At 41.9% G+C, this 24,341-nt stretch overlaps 1 protein-coding gene across 1 annotated transcript in view; it reads right to left on the minus strand.

The window, feature by feature from the left end:
* The window catches only part of COL4A2 (collagen type IV alpha 2 chain), a 151,226-nt gene that overhangs the window by 9,488 nt on the left and 117,397 nt on the right, over window positions 1-24,341 (minus strand). Inside the window, exons 22-40 of the mRNA XM_054162871.1 lie at window positions 24,251-24,323; window positions 24,058-24,164; window positions 22,840-23,041; window positions 21,998-22,057; window positions 21,191-21,253; window positions 17,539-17,646; window positions 15,340-15,561; window positions 13,181-13,342; window positions 12,414-12,584; window positions 11,471-11,614; window positions 10,150-10,275; window positions 9,634-9,815; window positions 8,361-8,424; window positions 7,936-8,010; window positions 7,191-7,298; window positions 5,853-5,960; window positions 4,056-4,127; window positions 2,905-3,030; window positions 435-551 (exon numbers count right to left, since the gene is read on the minus strand). Coding sequence (XP_054018846.1) covers window positions 435-551; window positions 2,905-3,030; window positions 4,056-4,127; window positions 5,853-5,960; window positions 7,191-7,298; window positions 7,936-8,010; window positions 8,361-8,424; window positions 9,634-9,815; window positions 10,150-10,275; window positions 11,471-11,614; window positions 12,414-12,584; window positions 13,181-13,342; window positions 15,340-15,561; window positions 17,539-17,646; window positions 21,191-21,253; window positions 21,998-22,057; window positions 22,840-23,041; window positions 24,058-24,164; window positions 24,251-24,323 — 2,290 coding nt within the window. The remainder of the gene's footprint in view (window positions 1-434; window positions 552-2,904; window positions 3,031-4,055; window positions 4,128-5,852; window positions 5,961-7,190; window positions 7,299-7,935; window positions 8,011-8,360; window positions 8,425-9,633; window positions 9,816-10,149; window positions 10,276-11,470; window positions 11,615-12,413; window positions 12,585-13,180; window positions 13,343-15,339; window positions 15,562-17,538; window positions 17,647-21,190; window positions 21,254-21,997; window positions 22,058-22,839; window positions 23,042-24,057; window positions 24,165-24,250; window positions 24,324-24,341) is intronic.

Raw genomic sequence — 24,341 nt, forward strand, 5'->3', positions numbered from 1 at the left:
TCAGGCCTTTAAATAGAGAGAGAGTGGTTCTTCCTATGTGTGAGAGAGGCAGGCTTATAGCATGGACTTTTACAGAGCAAAGCTAATGCTTCCTGATGTAACTTGCTTTGCACAGTAGGTTCACATAGGAGAAATTTGTAAATTATTAAGAAAATATTCTGTAGATTTGCAAATCTTTCACAGACCTCAGTTGTTCAAAGAATTCTGGATGATTAAATCCATTATTTGTATGAAAATCAAACCATCAAGACAACCTGGAGGAAATGGCTTTTGCTTTCAAGGGATTTGTCCCTATTACCATGCGTACCATGAGTTCTGTCCAACAATTATACTGGGATCTTTTAATGAATCAGCACAGAAATATCAATAACTGCTGCTGCTGACCCAGCACTTAATCTTCTGCTGCTGCCTGAGGGGAGCAAAGCATGAATTACCTGGCACTCCGTCTAGACCTGGGGAGCCTTTATCACCAGGATATCCCGATATATTTGAAATCCCAGGAGGCCCTGGAAATCCATCCTGACCAGGAAGACCAAAGGGTCCTTGGATTCCTGAAAGGAAGAGAAGAAATAATCAGTACTGCAAAGAAAATGCTCAACTACAGTTACACAGACTCATCTTAGACTAACTATAAAGAATGGGAGTTTCAAACTGGAAAACAACTTCAGTCCCCACTGATTTTTGTTTTCACACTGGAAAACAGCTTCAGTCCCCACTGATTTTTGTTTTCACACTGGAAAACAGCTTCAGTCCCCACTGATTTTTGTTTTCACACTGGAAAACAGCTTCAGTCCCCACTGATTTTTGTTTTCAAACTGGAAAACAGCTTCAGTCCCCACTGATTTTTGTTTTCACACTGGAAAACAGCTTCAGTCCCCACTGATTTTTGTTTTCAAACTGGAAAACAGCTTCAGTCCCCACTGATTTTTGTTTTCAAACTGGAAAACAGCTTCAGTCCCCATTGATTTTTGTTTTCAAACTGGAAAACAGCTTCAGTCCCCACTGATTTTTGTTTTCACACTGGAAAACAGCTTCAGTCCCCACTGATTTTTGTTTTCACACTGCAAAAAACAGCTTCAGTCCCCACTGATTTTTGTTTTCAAACTGGAAAACAGCTTCAGTCCCCACTGATTTTTGTTTTCAAACTGGAAAACAGCTTCAGTCCCCATTGATTTTTGTTTTCACACTGGAAAACAGCTTCAGTCCCCACTGATTTTTGTTTTCACACTGGAAAACAGCTTCAGTCCCCACTGATTTTTGTTTTCACACTGGAAAACAGCTTCAGTCCCCACTGATTTTTGTTTTCAAACTGGAAAACAGCTTCAGTCCCCACTGATTTTTGTTTTCACACTGGAAAACAGCTTCAGTCCCCACTGATTTTTGTTTTCAAACTGGAAAACAGCTTCAGTCCCCACTGATTTTTGTTTTCACACTGGAAAACAGCTTCAGTCCCCACTGATTTTTGTTTTCAAACTGGAAAACAGCTTCAGTCCCCACTGATTTTTGTTTTCACACTGGAAAACAGCTTCAGTCCCCACTGATTTTTGTTTTCACACTGGAAAACAGCTTCAGTCCCCACTGATTTTTGTTTTCAAACTGGAAAACAGCTTCAGTCCCCACTGATTTTTGTTTTCACACTGCAAAACAGCTTCAGTCCCCACTGATTTTTGTTTTCTTTTTTTCTGATGATATTGTGGAGTCTTTTCCTTAAAACAATCAAATATGAATTCTGCGTTAAAGCGCTCAGGACAGCTAATTATATCTCATGGTGTGAAATGCTAATAAACTTGTTTCTTCCAGACTGATTCAAACTATTGATTCAAGAGAGGAAGTACTCAAAATATCATAGCTCTATTGAAGCAGGCAAGTAAGCAGCGTTGCTCTTTCTGTGTCCTGTGGAGTCAGGGATCACAGACACTTAGAATTTTTGGGGGTCAGTTGAAACCAAAAGTTTGAATCCACAAAGTTCACTACAGGTAAAAGTATCAAATGGTCAAAAGTCTGCCAATGACAGATTATTCTTTCAAGTACATTCAAGCTGTCAGGAAACCACAACATTTCTTTTGCTTGTGAAGTTTTGTTTTTAAATAAATTAATTCTGACAGACAAATGTGACTGGGCTGAGTGGAATTGGTGTTTCACCCAGGGCTTGATAATAAATCTTGTTTAAAGTGGCACAGCGTGTTAATAACAGCAAAGTCTAATACAAAAGACTAGGAATGAGCAATTGAACCAAGTAAGCAAAAGGCAGTAAGGTTTTTTTATCTATGCCAGTTCTTAGTTCTTTCAGAGCCAAAATTCTGGAAATCCTTCTAAAAATACCCTGTGATTAGTTGTTTCATCCACAACGTCAGTATAGTTGCTCCCTGATGGAAAACTGGTGGTGAACCATCCTGAGATAAGCACAGCCTGCTACAACAAGGTGGGTTTGAGCCAGAAGATTGTACACTTCTATTGGACAAGAGGTAATGGTACGAGTAAACTGCTGTGCATGGATTAGAGCCCAGGAGGATCAGTGGGACAATCACAGGTTGATGAACAGTGAGGCTTTCAGAAGAAAGGTAAAAATGGGTGGATTTTCAACAAAAAAGAAAGAAAATTCATAGCATTTGTGTAGCAGAGGCCTCATTAAAAATATTAGGGGAGATGATGGCTGAGAGCAGCCTCTGGCATTTGCTCAGTGGGTGCTACAAGAGGCTGCTACCACAGGGAAGGACCCAGGCTGTCCTGGAGGGGTTGGCTTGTCTGGCATTGGGCAATAGATATTGCTGCTTCTGAAGAAGGGCTGCGTGAGCTGCAGCACTAGCTCCAAACAGTGACCTTTCCCACATCAGGAGCTGTCTACACTGTTACACCCACAGCTGAAACAAATAGTAAGGAGATCTTGTTCTTCAGAATACAAACCTGGAACGCCTCTGTCTCCTTTCTGACCCGGAGGTCCTCGGCTGCCTTCCACTCTGCTTGGTTCTCCTGGCTCCCCTTTGTCACCTACTACACCCGGCATCCCCGCAGAGCCGTAGCCATCTGGACCTGTTGCGGAGTTGTTCAAAATTAGGAGGAAAGCCGAAATGTTTCCACATGTAACAGTGTATCAGCATGCTAACCTACACCTATAGAGCATGTGGATTTACTAAATAGATGAAGGGGATTTATTGGTACATGAGGTTAATTGAAAAATTGGCTCATAATGGGGAAAAAACAACAACAATAACAAAAAAAGTCTTGAGGATTTAACTTTGTAAGAGGAAAGGAATTATCACAGAATGACAGAATTTCAGGGGCTAGAAGGGACCTCGAAAGATCATCTGGTCCAACCTCCCTGCCAGAGCAGAAATGCATCCAGGTGAGTTTTGAATATCTCCAGAGAGGGAGACTCGGCAACCCTCCTAGGCAGCCTGTTCCAGTGTTCTGTCACCCTCACAGTGAAAAAATCTTACTTCATATTTACATGAAACTTCCTATGCCTCAACTTCCACCCATTGCCCCTTGTCCTGTCATTGGGCACCACTGAGAAAAGTCTGACTCCATCCTCTCAGGACTCACCCTTTACATATTTGTAAACATTGGTCACCTCTCAGTCTCCTCTTCTCCAAGCTAAAGAGCCTCAGCTCCCTCAGTTTCTTCTCCTATGGAAGATGTTCTACTGCCTTAATCATCCTCGTGGCTCTGTGCTGGATTCTTTCAAGTAGCTCACTGTCCTTCTTGAACTGAGGGGCCCACAACTGGAAACAATATTCCAGATGCATCCTCACCAGTGCAGAGTAGAGGGGAAGGAGTACCTCTCTCGACCTACTGATCACACCCCTTCTAATAGCATTGGCCTTCCTGGCCACAAGAGCACCTTGCTGGCTCATGAAAATATGCATTGAAGTTGTGTGCTAGCACATGTGTGAGACAGAACCTAGTCTATGAAGTTGTTTGCCTGAAATAATAAAGCAAGTTCCATGCTGCGCTTTGGATGACTCAGTTAAGAAGGCCACGTTGCAAAGATCTCACTGACCAGACTTGCAGCCAGCGCAATGTTGTACCTATGAACAGCCAGAAATCTCACTTACCTGGTGATCCTGGTAAGCCCTTAGAGCCTGGTAAACCATGCAGTCCACCGATTCCTCTTAAGCCAGGCAAGCCTGTTTTAAAATTGCATTAATGATTGTCAAAATAGTTTCTATGAGTCTGTATACATTCTGAGGCAAACACCCCCTCAAATGATGATTTTAGAATAGAATAGAATAGAATAGAATAGAATAGAATAGAATAAACTGGGTTGGAAGAGACCTTGAAGATCATCACGTCCAACCCCTCAACCAATCCAACAACACCTAAACAACTAACCCATGGCACCAAGCACCCCATCAAGTCTCCTCCTGAACACCTCCAATGACGGCGACTCCACCACCTCCCCGGGCAGCCCATTCCAATGGGCAATCACTCTCTCTGTATAGAACTTCTTCCTAACATCCAACCTGAACCTCCCCTGGCACAGCCTGAGACTATGTCCTCTTGTTCTGGTACTGGCTGCCTGGGAGAAGAGACCATCGTCCGTCTGTCTACAACCCCCCTTCAGGTAGTTGTAGAGAGTGATAAGGTCACCCCTGAGTCTCCTCTCCAGGCTAAGCAACCCCAGCTCCCTCAGTCTCTCCTCATAGGGCATGTGTTCCAAACCCCTCACCAACTTCGTTGCCCTTCTCTGGATACTCTGTGTTAAAATCTTGTGTATTGTATGCAAATTAATTCATTACAATAACACCACAACATGGTTTTCTGATTGGCAAGTTTTCTTATTATCCAATAAGCTCAACGTGACATTTTTGTGTTTTTTTCCTAAGTGTCTCTGATCTGTCTGGTATCATGCCATTAGTTCCAGTCTTGCTGTCACAATTTTCTTAATAACCATTTAGTTTTCCAAAATCCTCAAACCAAGACAATTACAGCATAATTGTAGGGTCTAAATGTGATTATAATGAAGGAGGAATTCCCTTGGTGTCATATAAAAAAGCAACAAAACCCTAACAAAATATCTAATAGCTACTGGAGCTGCTGCTGCTAAGTTAATATTTCTACCTGTCAAAGTGTTAAGCATGATGTTGAAGCTAGACAGATATCTCTAATCAGTGGCCAGAGCTCTGGGGGACAACTCAGCCTTCACAAAAATAAGTGACTTTCTTCACTGTCTATACAGGCAGTCTTCATAACTGTATTAACTTAAATTTGATGCACATTCAGATAGATGAACCTTACTAAAAGCAAGGCAGTTTCTCACTGTACTGTAGAAAAGCCCTTTACTCTTAGTAAATTAAAGAATTATGTGTCAACCAATGAGATTCTGTATCCTATGATACAAACAGCTTCTCTTTAGGCTATTGCCTGTGTTTTGATAGCAGAATTCTGTCTGAGCCATAAGTCATTTCTCCTTAACAGCAGATACTGGAACAATTTGCAGTTTTGGATGATGATGTAGGACAAGTATATTGTTTGCTACCTAATGCCACATCATAATATTCTAACACTGCATTTCACTACTCCTGCTGCATCTTAAACATTTTTTGGGGGGTTTTATTCCCAGCTGTCATGAAAAATGTGAATGTTTCCAGCAAACTGTACAAGAATACAGTTGAGGGAGTTCATCAAGCGGTTGAAGTGAACTCAGCAGACACCAGTCCTTCAGAAGCCATAAATCAGAAATGAGCAACATGGGCCTTCACTAATGCACCTGGACTTTATGAGGAATAAATGTTTACTAGAGGGAACTCCTGCCACTCTGAACTGCAAAAAGGTCCCTTTCTTCTTCTTTACCCCAACAGAACAAAAGCAAGTGCTCACTCTGACACAATTGAACAGCTGAAGCTGAATACCTGCTTGTCCAGGTAAGCCAGGCCAGCCAGGAGTTCCCTTTTCGCCTTTTGATCCAGGTGTCCCAGAGCTTCCTTGTTGCCCTGGGGGTCCGACGAGCCCTGGCAAACCTGTGTGACAACGGTGAATCATTGCTTATGAGAGTCCTTAAAACCAACAGCAAAACATAGGCTTTTGCTACCTTCATTCTCCCAGGTAGTAAAATGAAGGTTTTCCCCTCCTAATATCATTGTATGACACTGTACTGCTCATCCAATTGAAGAGAACAAAGGTAGGAGAGGTAAGGTATAACAAAGCAATTAATTACAAACTCCAGGATTCTGACAACTTCAGAAATACAGTGTGCTTCTCCTGTACTCAAATGCTAATTTTACTTGCCAGTAACTTATTGTAACTTGCCAGTTACAGTAAGTAATTAAATATATACACACTTTAGTTTTCCCTTCTGCTGCATCTGTTTTGCCTTTCCAACTGGAAAGGTGATCAAACAAGGACTGTTTCACAGTAAGGTACCTGCCAAAATTGCTCCAGTCTTGGCTGGAGTTTCTAAGCTATGTAGTATCACAGTATCACAGTATAACTAAGGTTGGAAGAGACCCCAAGGATCATCAAGTCCAACCTGTCTCGACAGACCTCACGACTAGACCATGGCACCAAGTGCCACATCCAGTCTCCTCTTGAACACCTCCAGGGACGGTGACTCCACCACCTCCCTGGGCAGCCCATTCCAATGACGAACGACTCGCTCAGTGAAGAACCTTCTCCTCACCTCGAGTCTAAACCTCCCCTGGCACAGCTTGAGACTGTGTCCCCTAGTTATACAATAAATGTGGAGCAACTGTTCTGAAAGAGATTTTCATGATCCTTCTGCAATAAGACATTTTCTTAAGCCCCAAGTTTATGATCCAGCCAGGGCTGAACCTGACTTTGGTTTCTCTTGTAGAGCTGGCCAATGGGCCTGGGTCAAAGGCTCCAGAGTAACTGGGTCATGGGAGAAATGGATTTAATATATGGCACAAAAGAGCACTGAGAAGCCACATCCTTGTGGTACTGTGACACCATTAGGGTACTTGAGTATGCCAGCAATAAAACACTTTGACCAGACACGAAATTGCTGTAAAAAGGCAAAGACTAGTATGAAGTAGAGGTAGGGTTTTGAAATTGCTTAATGAGTTCTACTGTAAGTTCCACATCCTTTCCACTGCTCTTTATCAACTTACAGAATGATCAACATATAAAAAACTTCATTACCTTCTTTCTTTTGAGAGAAAATATTTTTTTTCCTTTCTTTCTCTTTCAAAACAGTTTTATTCCTTGGAGTGTTAGTAAGAACATTTTACCTTCCTGCCCCACAGAGCCAGGGACACCCTGTGTGCCCTTGAGGCCTTCAATGCCAGGGAAACCAGGATCGCCACCTTCCCCTTTTTGTCCTATGCTTCCTCTTGTGCCTGAAAAACCACAAAACCAGTACATTTTTTAATTAACCTCAGTATGACCCTAAGCTAACACACATAATGTGAAGATGGCTACTGAATGGGTCCTGGTCTTGCCAAAAAAAGACATTCTTCTCATCATAGAGTGTTTGCATAACCTAGGAGAATGAACAGTCTACAGCATGCTAGCCAAACCATCATTAAATTTGTTTTTCTAAATATTCCTTAAATTATGTGGAATATGACACTGATGTTCAAGTATGTTGCACGTGCTGGGAAATTTTAATACATTACCTAGTCAACCCAATTCAAAATCAACAGAACTCTGCTATCCCATGTTCTAAAATCATGGTCTGATATTAACTCCTTTTGCAACCAATGGCAAAAAACTTAAGACTGCTGAGGTTGCAAGTGATTGATGGTTTCTGCTATGACTGTACTTTCAGTTGAAGAGGTAACCATAGCACATACTCAAGGAAGACATTTCAGTTAAAAAAAAAAATCAATAATGAAAAGATGAACCTCTTCAGGACATGTCATGAGAGGACAGGTTCAGCGGCTATCAAAAGTCCATGGTAAGCTCCCCCTTCCTTCCTCTGTGGACTTAAGTATGTGAAAACTAATACATCCAGAGTAACTGTGGAATTAATACCTGTTAAGCCTGGCACACCAACTTCTCCTTTAAGGCCTGGCCTTCCTGGTAAGTTTATAGTATCTCCCCGATCACCTATTTCAAGCAAAAATGAATACATGAGGCTTCAATTTAAGTAGTATTTCCTGCTGCTTTGAAGGAAATGCAACTTCCAAGGCAAAATTCTAGAATAAACCAGGAATAAGTTAAAGAATGAAAACCACAAAGTTTCCAGAACGGCCACCCCTCTCTGCCATAGATAGATTTATCCATGGACAGTACACAATGCATGAAATCAACAGTATTAAACTTTTCACATCTACAGTATCATTCTGTAAGACTGTATGAAGACTCTTTAGAGACCTCCTAAAACTCTTCAGAACTCAAGGCTGAGCATTTGATGGTGAATGAATACAAACTGCACTCAGGTAAGAGAACAAGCTCACCTATTTCACCATGTGAGCCAGGTGTACCAAAATGGCCTGCAATTCCTGGAAGACCCTTTTCTCCCTATAATATGATTGAAAACAGGTATCAGTTAATGAGGATAAGGATTTATAGTACATTCCAAGCAGCACAGTTTGGAAATATTGAAAAAGACTATGACATTTTTGAATTTCTGTAATTATAGTCACCAAGCCAGTACAAACCAAGGGACAAGTTATTTTTGCAAAGACAAGTTTGAAATCCAGACCATCCTTTTACACTCCTTGTGCTGTTTTAGCTGAGATAAAGTTACTTTTCTCCAAAGTAGCTTGGAATGGGGCTATGTTTTTGATGTGTGCTGGAAACAGTGTTGATAACACAGGATGTTTTCATTGTTGCTGAGCAGTTCTTACACAGCATCAAGGCCTTTTCTGCCTCTCACATCACCCTACCAGTGAGCAGCCTGGGGATGCACAAGAAGTTGGGAAGGGGACACAGCAAGGATAGTGGACCCTAAATGACCAAAGAGATATTCCAATAACATATGATGTCATGCTCAGCAACAAGATAGGGTGAAGGTTAGCCAGCAGGACTTGAGGACTGGATGGGCATTGGTTGGTCAGTAGCAAGCAACTGTTTTCATTTGCATCCTTGTCTTTCTGAGGTTTATTTCCTTCTCTCTGTTATTTCTCTCTTTGTTACAATCTATGATTTTTATTATTATTACTGAATTGTTCCTAGCTCAACCCACGAGTTTTCTCACTTTTACCCTTCCAATTCTTTTCCATCCTGTGGGGGTAGGGAGTGAGAAAGCAGCTGTGTGGTGCTTAGTTGCTAGCTGGGGTTAAACAACAACAGTTCTGCAGTCCTTGGTTAGGAAAAAAGTCCTAGTGGAATCTAAGGGCAAAGCTACCTGAGAAAGGAACATAGCTTTTGGTTCTCTTAAGTAAGAGATGTCTGCAAGTCTACTGTCAGGCCTTTTGTAAGAATTTATTTCACAGAATCACTGTCAGAAAGGGAAGAGTTATCTCTGCTTTGAGAATAACTTCTACCACCAGCTATGGCAACAGGACCAAGGACCTAGAAGGAACTGTCTGGATCCTTATGAGCAAAAACCTGGCATTAGAAATTTAAATGTCTCCCAGTGAGAAAAGAAAGGACACTGGTTAATGGACATTGGATGAATCAAGCAAAAATATTTAATAACCTTTTTAATAGCATTTTTATCTATTCCCTAGAGAAGCTGAATGCCAGCTAAAGGACACCCTTATTCCATCATGGGCAGGAACTCACCCTCCCTCCTGTGATGCCAGGGAAGCCTCTGATGCCAGGAGAGCCAGCTGGACCAGGATACCCTTTTAGACCTGTCAGCCCTTTCGCACCAATGTCCCCTTTTGCACCGGCCACATAGCTGGGATGCCCAGGGGACCCTGGTGTTCCTGTCTTTCCAGGAACACCTGGCATTCCCTTGCTACCTGCAGGCAAGGAAGAAGAAAAACAAAGATGACTTCAGCTATTAAAGCTGGGAAAGTTGACATGCAGTTGCTTGTCCTGCTAGTGGCCTTCTATAAACATGGCACCATGATGCACCAGTACAAAAAGGCAGCACACACACATGACATAACCAAGCAAAGATTTCCTCGGTATGGGCTTTGTGAAAAGCAACAAGGAGCTCAGCTTTCACTGTCAGAAACTTCACTGGTGGAGGCTGCAGCACAGTGGTATGGTAAGCAGGTAATATTTAATGTGGTAACTAAGAAAATACAGCAATGAAAAGTCCTGAATGTGCTCACTTTGTTTTACACTGACCTTTTAAGCCAAAGAATCCCTTTGTTCCCCTTTCTCCAGCATCTCCTTTTTCACCTTTAACTTCCATCATCATGCTGGGCTTGATCTTTGGGGGTTCTCCTGGGGGGCCTTGATCTCCACGGTCACCTAAAGGCCACATTACAAAATGCTAGTCAGTGGCACTGTGTCGGAAAAAGTGAATGGAAGCATAAAATTAGCAAAAAGGGATTAAGAGAGATTCTTGCATAAACTCTGGAACATCCACTTGCAGAAGAAGTTACCTGTGTCAATACACTGTTGTCAGCAGAAGAGTCAGGCATAAGAAAACATGAAAACTGACTTGGACACACAGTATTGGGGAACCAGACCCAGGCTCCTCTGCAACAGATAAATTTACCTCCCCGCAGAACAGTTAGATAGTGTGTGTTTATAAAAAAACCAAAAAGCACACAGGAAAAAGCACAGAAAAGTAGGTTAATTGCAGTGAAAGGGAAACTCTCAGTCAAAAGTCTTGGGCTACTGAAAGTGTTTGGATTTGTTACCAGTTATTTTGTTCCTTTTCTTGATCTGAAGGTTACTGATGACATCAGTAAATAATAGCCTGAAGAAAAGACCCAAATAGACCGTATGATGGTCTTTAGTTCTCTGTGGGATGCAGAGGCAGGCCATCCAGACTTGTCACCTACAATCATGCACTGTGTTGCACCTCTTCACCAAGAGGAGCATTTGCATTTTTCTTCACAAGGGCTGTTTTCACCTTTGTCTTTTGCTTAGACCTCTCCTGAATTACTGTGCACTGTTTTGCAACCTTTGAATCGCAGAATGTTTTTTCTTTAGTATTTATCTCAGGGTCCCTAGAAAGAATGCATCGGCCTTGTGTTTGCCTGTACTTAAAGATAATTCTATGAAAAGAGAAGAGGACTGAGTTACAGTTTTCATGGCACTGGTTTTGATACCAACTTAACTGCTTCATTGCTCGGTTTTCTGCATATTTCAGTGCCTTTACAGTGCAACTGGAACAAAATCAATCTTTTTCCTCAAACACCTTAAACACTTCTGGGAAAAGGCTCTGTTGACTTCTGCACATGCTCGGGGTGGCATTATCTGAACTTAGCTGAAAAATGAGATGCCTATCTCCAACCTCAAACGTGTAAAGATTCACTAAGCAGCGTTACACTGAGCCTAAAATCCAGGCCTCTGGGCCAGAGACTCATGTGTGAAATAGGTGGAGGAATGTCTGAATTAAATTTACCATCTGAAAAATGTCTCTCCTTTGTGTTCATGCAAAATAGTTCTCCAGATGTGAAAAGCAAACACACTAATACCACTCGTAAGCAAATACCTTTAAAGCCACGTGCACCCTGTGAGCCTTTATCACCCTGAGCCCCATGCAGGCCAAATTCTCCTTTGAATCCCTTGATGCCTGGTCTTCCTTTTAGGCCTGTCATGCCTTTGAAACCATCAATACCAGGTGAACCTCTTGAGCCTTTAAAGAAAGAAAGGGAAGAGAACTGTTACCTCTTTCAGATTTTTGCAAACCAAGTAAATGTAAACCAGCAATGCATGACTGAAACACTATGAAAATTTCAGTGCAGCAGTACTTATTTCTGGGTGTCTTGATGCCTAGGGTAATCTGCATCTCAAGATCAGGCACTCAAGCTCTCTGAGAGGCAAAGAAGAGCAGGGGTGGGTAGACTGAAATGCCCCAACTGGTCAAGAGATGTGGAAATGACCAGAACTTTATGTCTTTTTCTGAAAGATGAGTTCAAACCCTCTTCTACAGATAAACTACAGAAAGGTACCTAGTTCCATGTAAGAGGTACAAATTATGGGCCTAGGACTGGATGGCACTTTCTCACTAAGAATTTCCATACTCCTCTTTTCTATGTGTTAAATTAGCATTCTGATAAAAGTCAGCATCAAGGTCTTGTGTCTGATATTGCTTACTACACACCTGTCAGCTTTAAAAAACTTTAAAGTTTGAGGAAACAGTTTCACTGACAGTCAGTGGGACTAGCACAAGGGAAAGCCTTCTGCAGAGAGAAAAGTATAGATGCTGTATAAACTTTAAAAGGAAAAATAAAATAACCATTGCCCTTCTAAATAGGGCTGCATGTCACAAGCTAGCATTCTGCCAAACACAACACAGAGAATATATTATTCACATGACCCTAACACTTCTGTTTTAAACAGAGGTAGCCCAGCAGAGAACATGTCCTGTTCATCTCAGCACAGAACAGCTTTAAGCAGTGTTGCTATTTTCAAAGCAACTGCCCAGAGCTCACCTTTATCTCCTGGAAAGCCATCCATTCCACTTATGCCAGGGGGACCAGTCACACCACGTATCCCTTGTAATCCTGGGAAACCTGTATCACCTTTGTCACCAGCCAGACCTTTCAGGCCCACAGGGCCAGGAAAACCTTGCTCACCATCTTCTCCCCTAACACCAGGTGGACCTGCCATGTGAAAAGGCAAATGGAGATGTTTTTAAAAAGCATTTGGACATGACATACATGATGATTTCATACAAAGCAGCTCAAGAAGAAGAAAACTACTATCCTACAAGCTTCATGTTGAGGAGATGGTGTGGAGGGACAGGGACAACTAGGATTATTTTTCATTAAAGAACTGCAGAAATCAGTATAAAGACAAAGCAGCTCATCAAAACAAACCAGTCTCACTATTGTCTTGGTTCTATACCCACTCCCTACAGGTCCTTCCCCTCCTCTTAAATTTAAGAATTAAGACCCTTTTCCATAAGACTACTCCCATTTGGTAGCTCCCTTCTCTTAGGCTGCCACCAGCAAGCTCTGACCTGACTGAGTAGGTGGCTATAGAAAGAAAAGCAGCAGCTCTGATAGTGAGGACCATCATCCCCCCCTACTTCTACTGTGGTATCAGCATAATTTGCAGTCACTGTCTGCAATACTACTGTCATTTGCTTGGCTGGGCATTAAAGCATGGCATATGCCACTATCCCAAGCTTAACTTTCCACTATGGAACCCATACAACTGGCAAGAGGAGTAACACAAGAAAGCAATACTTCCTCACCAAGAGGTCCTTGAGGGCCAGGCCTGCCATCAGGCCCAGGGTTTCCTGGTAGCCCTGGGAATCCATGTGTTCCCGGTATGCCTGGCAGCCCCATCAAACCAGGGAGACCTTGTGGCCCTGGATCTCCTTTGGCTCCTGGCAAACCTGGTCTACCATCCGCTCCTAAAATACCATAATCACACATTAGAGGGCATAAATACCTAGAGAGCTTACCATTACATATCACTTCTGTGCATGCTTTAGTCTTTCAGGGTATATTTTACCTCTGAAAACTCAGTGAGAAGAGGAAAGGCAAATTAAAAGATTGCTCATTAGTTTTAAAATAATTGACATTACCAATACTGATCTCAATATTTGCATTGGAAAGGTTGACTGGCTCTTTCAAATGAATACAAATTGGAAACAATTTGTCACCAGATGGAAATACATGCAGTGGAATTGATTGCACCCTCAGCATGTTTGCAGATGACACCAAGCTGTGTGGTCTGGTTACACACTGGAGAGACTTAGACAGGCTTGAGAGGTGGGCCCAAGCAAACCTCATGAAGTTCAACAAGGCTGAGTGCAAGGTCCTACACATGGATTGGGCAATCCCAGGCACAAATATAGGCTGGGTAAGGAGTGGCTCGAGAGCAGTCTCGAGGAAAAGGACTTGGGGATATCAGTTGACAAAAAAACTCAACATGAGCTGGGAATGTGCACTTGCAGCCCAAAAGGCCAACTGTATCCTGGGCTGCAGCAAAAAGTGTGACCATCAGGATGAGGGAGGTGATTCTTCCTCTCTACTCTGCTCTTGTGAGAGCCCACTTGGAGTCCTGCATCCAGTTCTGGTGCCTCCAGCACAATAGGGACATCAAACTACTAGAGCGGGTCCAGAGGAGGGCCACGGAGACGGAGAGCTGGAGCACCTGTCGTATAGGGACAAGCTGTGAGAGTTGGGGCTGTTCAGCCTGGAGAAGAGAAGGCTTTGGGGAGACTTTATAGTGGCCCTCTAGTACCTGAAGGGGGCCTACAAGAAAGCTGGGAAGGAACATTTTACAAGCGCTTGTGATAAGATGAGGTGGAATGGCTTCAAGTTTGAAGAGGGCAGATTTAGACTTGATATTAGAAAGAAATTCTTTACAGTGAGGGTGGTTAGGCACTGCAACAAGTTGCCCAGGGAGGCTATGGATGCCCCCTTCCTGGAGGTGTTCAAGGCCAGGTTCAATGAGGCCTTGAGCAACCTGGGCTAGTGGAAGGTGTCCCTGCCCATGGCAGGAAGTTGGAACTACATGACTTTTAAGGTCCCTTCCGACCAAACCATTCTATGAATAAGTCACTTCTGCTTTTAACACAAATAATTCTGTAATTCCTGATCTCTCTCTTTATCACATTGATTTCATAACAATCAAATCAAGCAGCAGACTGAACCACTGGAATAATGTTCTGTATCTTCTCCAAAACATGACAGGCAGGAGTGGAAACATGTAAGGGAAATTATGGGTTCTGCTTTTGCGTTACGTTTCAGAAAATTTCAGGTGAGGGTGTTCCAAGGCATTGTTATAAGATTTATAAAAACTCTGAAGCAAAACGGCCTCAATTCTAGATGACTTAGTGCACTTGGTGAAAACTTACATCCCTATGACATAAGATGTGTCAAGACTTAAAAGGTAATGCCTGCGTTGCCTTCAGATTAACGAGGCAGCAGTGATCAAGACCTCAAAAGTACATGGCACTTAAAATCCAAGCCAAGTGGATCTGCTTCCCTTTATTTGGGTTTTATGTCAGTGTAGGTCCATTGCCTTGACTGCAGTTAAGGGTGCTTTATAACTGAGGTCATGTAAGGTGAGTGTTCTTGAAAACAGAATGCAGACTTGAGCTTTTTATTCTGAGGGGATAGTAGTTTAAGTGCCAACACTAGTTGTAGTGCAGTGTGAAGGAGCGCTGGTCATAAACAATGTATCTCCAGAGGGTGCTGGATGAGCTAGGTAATACTGGTAACAGCTGAGGTAGATGGGGAAGGGATGAAAAATACCAACAGACACTGGGATTTGATGCTGGGGTCATGAGTGCCTCCAATACATACTAATACAATCTCTTACTACTTTTACACATTTACAATTTGGCAACATTTTAGCACGTGTTTACTCAAACATTTCTTCAGGTGAGATAGCTGTTACCTCTTATTCCTGGTACTCCTTGATCTCCTGGCATGCCTTTCAACCCTGGGAATCCAGGAAGCCCAGCATCCCCTCGGGAACCTGCTGGTGCTCCTATAACATCACCAGGAAGGCCCTTCAACCCTGCTGCTCCTGGAGCACCGGATTTTCCTGTGAGGCCTGGGTGTCCCTGCAATCCTGGTAGACCATTCGGGCCCCTGTCTCCCCTGGGGCCAGTAAAACCTGTAAATAAAACAGGAACAAGGTATGGCAGTGTTCACTACAGATGTCAAACTTCAAATCCCAGATGCACCACCCCTGGGTGCCTGCGTGATAAAAGATCCACAGCTCCAAGTACAGTTACTTCTGTGCAATGATTTTGACACAGTTCCCATCATCCACCCTGTTGGCAGATGACAGGGGAAAGGCTTCTTGTACACTGGAAATTGAACCTGGACTGGAAGTTAAGTCCCAGCCCTGGTGAAAGACAATATGGAAGACTACACAAAATTGGTCAAAGTGCTGACCACCCTGTGGCCTGGAGCCATATGGTATGGGAGCCTTAATTTAGCATTTAGAGCACTGTACAGAACTTAGAAGGGAAAACACACATTCATCATACTGCTCTAAGCTGCACAGAGCCGTTCTTTATGATGTGTCCCTTGCCTTTTGGTCAGGATATGCATCACCTCTTCTTTTGCTTTTTCTTTTGCTATTACAGATGCTGTAGGTGCACCTAGAGCACCTAGAGCGCTTTTCCCTAGGTGTACCTTAGGGAAAAGCAGCACTTGGGCTGGATTTGGGAAGGTCTGCAGTAGTTCAGTATCTCTGAGGTTTAGGACATAGAAAAGAGATAGATGGGAGAATTTCTAAAGAGCTCCTAAATGATGTTGCATCAATAGCTTCTGAATTGTGCTACAGAAAAGCCCTCATTGCCTCTATCTCTAACCAAATTAACCTGGTCAAGCACAGGGAAGTGGTAGTTTCTGGCAGCAGCTCTTGCTGAACTGACTGATGATCCATAAACATACCCAGTGCACCTTGTATGTATGTGCAGTAGCACTCATCTGACTTATGATCTACAAATGGATCAACTATACATGCAATTAATTGATGTGTCTTGGACATCCAGGAGCTTCTGGAGAGAGACAGAAGCTCTGGGATTTAATCTGTACAATTACAGACTAGCACAAACTATGACAGGCACTGAACACTAGCACACACAGCCAGCTATGGGCAAGATGGGTAGCTAGTACTTTGCTGTTGATATGTCCAGTATAATTTATACTAACGCTGCAAAGAGTTAAATAAAAATACTAATAACAGTATTTTCTTCCTTTCTGCATCATTGTTTTGAATATATTCCATTTGGAATCTGGAACATCTTGTTAGTGAATTTATTCCTATGTGAGCTTCATGGTTTTTTTACTGTTACATTTATAATTTTGTAATATAAAACAGATTTTTTTTTTTTTTTAAAATAAGTGTCTGTTACTTGTCATCATTGTAGAAGTTGCAAAAATTCCTTTTGGATTTGAAAAGTAGCAGTTTTGTAGAATAGTTTATTGTCTGAACGTGGAAGGGAAGGTGTGGTGGGTTGAAAGGAAAGGCTCCGCTTTCCCTCCCCCACTGAGAAAGAAACCACGGCTAGGCCCAGTCGGAGAAAGCAGACTATACTTACAAGCATGTATAGGAAGCAGATTCTATGTAACACAACAAATACAGGTATTTTACAATATATACAGAAATATACAGCAAATAAACACAATCAGAAACCAGACCCCCAACAGAGGGGGCTTCCCCCTGTGCCCCCTTCACCCCCCTACCTCCCTTCTCCCCCAAAGAGGCAGAAAAAGAGAGAAAGGGTGGTTAGCAGGGCAGAAAAAAAGGAAGGCCTGGTACAGGAGTTAGTTCTTATCTCTTGGCGAGAAGCCCAGAAGCAGTCCAGCTAAAAGGGAGAGCGAAGAAAGGAAAACTGAAGGAAAGTCCCAGCTGCTCTGGGTCCAAGACCATCACCTGCCCCTTAATTAGCCAATGAAGTTCGTTTAGAATAAAAAATATTTTATAAACATTTAGCCAGTGTGCCCCTTCCTTAAAGGCACAGCCTCAAACGGTCACAGAAGGGAAGTGAAAATGTATCTACAATCAAGTGTTTGAGTTTCATTGACTGTAGTAGAGAGGTCAAAAGTATCCAGAGAACAACTAATTATTTCAAGATACCTGGAGGACCTGGGAGTCCTTCCCGTCCTGGATCACCTCGTGTACCATTTAGCCCTGGAAATCCCATTGGGCCTGGATCACCTGGGAATCCTCTTGCTCCTTTTGCACCTATATTAAATAAAATAAAATAACTACGTGTGATCTGAACAAACAAAATAGAAATGTGCACATACCATAAGAAAAGGCAGTGGTAAATATCATCATGATGTGTTTCCAGATGCAGAGATGAAGCCTCACTTTTCAATTTAATGAGACTATTCCGCAGCTCTTTAGCAGTACTCAAGATCCCAAGACATGGACCAAAAATCTGGGCTAAGAGCTCTTGGAAACATGGATTAACCTGACTTAAAGACTAATGGCATAGAGACTACTAGGGTGAAAATAATTAGTCTCATATACTTCTGGAGATTTTAATGCTTTTGTAAATTAAGGCTTTTATCTTAAGGTCAAAAGGCAAAGTCTTAGAAGAATGCTCAACAGAAACAGGCACAAATGAGATGCTGTATGAGGAACTAAGTTTTCCCTTCCTTGCTAAACTGATCACAGAAAAAGAGCATCCTGGTTTAAATAATCACAAAATAGAAATGTAAGGCTAAAGGTTAGCTCTAATCATCCTAGAAACTGAATACAAATTAAGTAGCCTACTCAGTATATTTGTAACAGTATAGGTCTATAGCTTTGGCAGCAAAAGAAGAGCTGTGCCCTGACAAAGTGAACTTATGTTCATACTGAGTTACCTCCTAACAGCTACAATGAGACATCACTTCCTTGTGATACAGTATTTGACATTTAGGTAAGGACAAATACTGCTGTTTCTTAGCACCTAAGAATCTGCAAACATTTACTAGGGTTCTTTTGTGATATTTATAAAAGTGCATTATTTATTTATTTATGCATTAATTTCATGCCATAGTTTTATTATGTGAATACATAGAATACATAGAATACATAGAATAAACCAGGTTGGAAGAGACCTTCAAGATCATCGCGTCCAACCCATCAACCAATCCAACACCACCCAAACAACTAATCCACGGCACCAAGCACCCCATCAAGTCTTCTCCTAGTCTCATTAATTCTTTGTATGCCAAGATCAAGATTTTTTTTTTGTTAAAGGCCTCTGAAAATAATTCCTGTGGATTGCTTTGTTTCCCCACACCTCCACAGCTCCTCAACTCTGAGTTCCCAGCTCCAAGCCTGAAGGTCAACAACAACTTTAACATTTTAAATGTTGTTGCTTAGCATCACCATGAACTACAGCTAATTTATTTATTATACTGAAAACAAGCTTCTCTCCACCTTAACCATGACAAGCCAAGGAAAATAATAGTCAAATTTTGCTACTTTTTTTCCCACTTTCGTTTTGGTTCCTCCTCCGCCCCCCCCTCCCCCCAGTTTCAGCAGTCGTTTGTGAAGAGGAGAAAGAAACCTTTAAAAAGGCCACACATAAGGTGCACATAAACAGCCAATGCAACGTGAATAGCATTTTCCCAGTGCTGTGCAGAACTATTGTTCTCTCTCTTACATAAACAATAACTTCTCAGAAAGCAATTAAAAGGAAAAATCCGAGGCTTTCAGGTCTCAATGTAAAATTCTAATGTGCCTCTTACCCAAATAGCATCTTGGTGTTGTTTCCCATCTGTAATAACTTTCATTCATTCTGTTCAGTATTGCACTAATTAAAAAGCCATGTTAGAGAAAGAGGGTGGCAGATGGAGAGTGCAACCACTGCTTGCCACTATTTCAGTAACTCATTATGTGATGTTAGCTGATGTTAACATATTGTGCCAAATAGCAGTAGGAAAATGTTCTTACTGTAGGCCAGTGTTCAGCTTGCAAGTGCTTCAGCTATATGTTCGGAACAGTAAACAACTTAAATCTTTTTTCAACAGTGATCATGTAGGTCTTTGAAACTACAGAATAACAAGGATATAACTTAAGATGGGCTGTGTATGTGGCCAGGAATTTCAAATGAACACATGAATATGAGGGTGTGAGACTATAAAGATGAATCCTTGCTTAATATACTGGGTGCCATCAACATCTAGAACACTGAGAGACTTGATTATCTCTAGCAAAGCTCCCTTCTGGCTGCAATAGAAGGTGGAAGGAAATCTTCAGGACAAACCCCACATCACTCCAAGCAGGTAATTAAAAGAGTGTAAAGGAGGTGTTGGTGCTTTTGTGTCAATGCAAAGACTATGGGTAGGAGTGATGCTGCAGGAAACTCGATTGACACAACTATGGCAACAAGAGGCTGCAAAAAGTACTAAAATGTGTCCTGTTTCTCCCAGGTTTCCAGTTCCAGAACTGGCTTGAGTTGAAAGGTGGCTCTGAACACAGTTCTGCCCTAGGCTCAGTAAGGGGCCTTTCCCAGTTTTTGAAGGGATGCAAAAACATCTTAAAACTACTGAAAAATGTAAGCAACAGAAGGAGCTGTTTAAGAGTACAAAATACAAAGCACACAAACTCAGTATCACTTTGTGCTACAGCAGTCTTACCGCTAGGAGCTAAATCTGCCTGTATTCACTGAAAGAAAAACCCTCAAGCTCATGTGAATGAAAAAAAATAAATCATCATACTCAGGAAAAAAATTACAAAGATGGCCAAGAAAACTTTCAGAAGCACAGGCATTAGGACTAAGGAAAAATAGGTTAAAGATACACAAACTTTTAAGAGAGATAAAAAGTTTCCTTTTAAGTTCCATCAGTATGTGGATAAATCAATCCATGCATACCGTAATAAAATTTGTGCTGGAGAAAAAAAGCTTGATCTTAAATTTTATAGCCCAGATCTTTGACCTTGGTTAAAGCACAGGATGCATGGAATTTCACATTTCCCAAACTCTGAGGGATCCAGTTATGCTTTTTGTCAGTACCTTTACCAGCTGTAAGTGAGAAGGATTTATTGAAAACCAGCTTTATTTGTCAGGCTGGGAGTAGATAAGCTTACAGGAACTACCAGTACTGATCAGAGGTCCCTCTTCAAGGTCAGTTGTTATGACCACTCAGCACACCTCATCTGTGTTTCTCTCAATTCCATCTCACACAGTCCTTCAGATTCTACCTCCACCTTCTCTTTCTCTTCCTTTTGGAAGGAAGTGTGGAACCCTCAGTGGAAGGGCCCAGGATCACCAGACCAGCTCTGCAAGGAAGGTGTGCATGGCTGCTTATAGCACAACCGCGTTACATCAAACAACCTAGCCCACCCAATACACCAAGCTGTGTTGAGACTGGGTCAGTCTTTAGCCTCACACTTGCTGAAGGCACCCAGTAACATAAGGAGGAATAGTCAGACAGTCCTCCATTGCAATGTTCTATCAGCTCAGAGGATAGATTTTCCTTGTGTGGTATCTAGTCAACTCTGAGAGACCTCAATATATGCTCCCACAAACTTGTAGACTCTATATATGCTCTCACATGTGGAGAGTAGCAAATGGGTTGTCCATCCTTTCTTCTGCTTCATGGATGACACTCATTATCAAAGGAATGATGCAGCCACCTGGACTGTATGCTGCTTAGATCTCTCTGCTGGTTTCAAGTTCACACTGCCCTCCACTGTCATTCCTAAAACTTGTTGCCTGCTAAGGCTCAGCTGTAATGAACCTGGAGAGTTGAACATAGTTGAAACAAAAGTGAAGGCAAAACGATACCGGTGGCTCCTGGCAGTCCTGGTTTGCCTTGAGATCCCTTTGGTGGCCTCACACAGCCTGCACCTGCAAACAAAGAAGATTAGTTACACCCTACATGCTCATAGGCTGCCTCTCATAAGCTCAGTGATTGTAGCTAACACCATTAAATCAGGTGAATGAAATTAACAGGCAAACCCCCTCATTAAAAAAAAAAAGTGTTCTTAATTAAAAATAAATAAATAAATAAATGCCGATGGTTGACATTTTCAGGGGAGCACTCCAGCTAAGTTTTACCACAAGAGCTGCTAATCTGCCTATTTCACAGGGGCTGTGGTGTTTGCTCCAGTTAGACTGCCATGGGAAGGGCAGCCCGACCTCATGGGTGACTATTTTTCAGAGAGACACCTTGTTTCCCTGTGGGTGATTGATACTGCTGAAGCAACCAAGTTAATTTATGTTACAAATGAAGGTTTTTTTTTCCCCTTTATATGCTAAATTGCATTGAAAAAAATATACTCAAAGTTGTTTTTTTTAAAAAGTTGCTTAAATTTTCTCAGGCACCAAACTTTTGGAACTGTTGCTATGGACTGCATAGTAATCATTTTGTCACAATAAACATCCAGGAGCATTGAAATAAAGAATTTATGAACTGCAGAGCTAAAACTGCAATAATTTTAGAATATGTTCAATGTTATTGAATTATTTGAGAGCTACCTAGAGTATGGACATGGCTATTTGTGAAGTAAGTTTCAAATAGTTTACAATCATGAGCATCCACAGCAGTCATAAGAAAGAATCAATCCATAAGAGCATTTGTTGGTACAGTACCTGACCATATTGGCTCACTTGTATCTCCTCTAGAGAAGTCTTCAGTGACCTGCCCACAGTCTATGAGCAAAGAATGGGGAAACAGAGTTGTTATTTAAAAGACAAAAATTGTACAATTATCTCAGTTCTAACCAAAATGCCTATTACACCCCCAGAGAATGTATTCTCTTACATATACACACATGCAACACTAACCCTTTTGCTATAATACACTGGAACTCTCTATCCATACATTACTTAATCCAGGCCTGAAAACTAACCCTGTAAGTTAGACAGTTATGTGTCCCATGCACTGTGTAGGGTTGGCAGGTGCCTTCTCTGGCTTGAGTATTCAGCCAGGCATCTCAAAGTTGAGCAATAAAAATCTGAGCTCCTGCGAATGTAGCCCTGGTGTTCTTATGCTGCAAGAGGCTCAGGAAGCTGCAGTGATACTACGAAGAGCTCTGAAGGATGGATACATTATATTTTCTTTCTCTGGTCAGTTGGAAGATTACATTGGAGAGGGAAGACTGGAGAAAAGCATTTGTGTGTACTCCAGTGGCAGGACACTGCTTCACTGCCTCCAGTGGCTTGAAAGCTGAAGGATGTTACTTGCTGGTTGTAACATAATGCATTGAAATAGCATAAATGAATGGCTTTTTGATTTCTGACATGAAGCTACTGGGCCTTCTAAGTATTTCTTTCTGTAAGACTTCTGGACAACTAATAGGAGCAATCCCTTTTTACCCACATAACTCCCCCCACCAAGCACTGCTTTTTGAACAGTGTGCTGTATAGACACTGCACACAAATCAGTAATGATCTCCCATAGCTCTGATGTAAGAAAAAGTGACGTCTATTACCTAGTTGGCCAGGCTCCCCTGGCAGACCAGGCAGACCTGGAGGTCCTGGGTTTCCATCTTGTCCACGGTCACCAGGAGGACCCCGGTACCCTTTTTGACCAGGAAATCCTTCACCTGGCAGGCCTGCTTCTCCTGGAAAGCCCTTTGGGCCTAATTCACCTGGATAACCAGGATCACCAGGGAAACCTCTGATACCATCACCCTGTGGAAAGTGAATGGAGGTGGTCACTCCTGACTTTGCTGAGAAACAAACCATTGAACTACTTTGATGAATAACATGAGACAGTAAAATTTCGCAAGTGTTGAGAAAAGCTGGCCCATGAGCAGCTCTTGGGCAATTTGAATCACTGCTGTGGAGAGGCTTACTGCCCTTTCTGCAAAGCTGCAAATGGTTTTTGAGGAAACCAAACCAGATGTTCTGGGGTGACATTTAATTCTGAGACCTTGAAAAAAGCTGGCATAGAATTGTTTTTTCTTTGTCTGTTCCTCTAGTTATATGTCTAAACTAATTAATCAACATCTTACAAACATCACTGTAAAACATTTCCATCTCAGAAGTAAAGTACCATCTTTATTGGTAGTAAAAAGCAGTGGTCCAGATTGGACAGCAGGGCTCTGGCCCATCTTCAAATATGATGTAAGAGCATCTCAGTGATCCAAAACAGCATTTACGATGGGGGAGATGAATTCTTCTTGCAAGGTGTTTAACTTTTTCTTTTGCTTTCTGTAGGCACTTAGAAAACAAACTACTACATCTCTAACTTCTATCTGGCTACAGTTAGGTGAGGTGCTGTCAAGCATGTAGATGACAACACAACTGACATTTCGAAGGTGCAAAATTGCAGTAAATTTTGCTTTCCTTTAACTCAGTTGTAATAAAGCTTTTGAAGTTCAGTCACACAGTCTCCCTTACACAATGCTAGAAGGAGTAACTAATAAACCACTAATTATCATAAAGTAACCAGTAGTAACAAGCTGGCCTATATAGGCTCTACACTGCTAGTTAGCTGTTTAAATAAATTAGAAATAAAAATGAAAGACTGTACTAAAAACCATGAGAGTAAATCTGATGTTTAATATATAAATAACCATCAAGTCTGGTCTAGTTGTGCATCATTATCTGTGAAAGAAGGATAGCTTGGTGATCAGAACCCCTCAGAATTAAATGCACTAGTAACTGAGTGTGGTGCAACTGATTTAGCTGTATTTGCTACCTACCGGAAGACCAGGTTGTCCTGGTAAACCGTCTAATCCATCTCTGCCTGGGAAACCATCTTGACCTCTGATACCAGGCTGTCCAGGGTCTCCTCGGATTCCTTTGGTGCCTACATAACACTTTGCATTAAGACCCATCTCTCATGAAAGATATAATAGTCAATCATAGCAAAATACATGTGATATGATTTTTTACCTTTAGTAGTTATGTGTAAAGAATCTCCTTTTTCTCCTTTTGGCCCAGGAAATCCATCAAGACCTGAAAATCCCTGGTGTTACATACATTG

This window comes from Dryobates pubescens, chromosome 7 (genome assembly GCF_014839835.1).
Source record: "Dryobates pubescens isolate bDryPub1 chromosome 7, bDryPub1.pri, whole genome shotgun sequence".
NCBI classification, from domain to species: domain Eukaryota; kingdom Metazoa; phylum Chordata; class Aves; order Piciformes; family Picidae; genus Dryobates; species Dryobates pubescens.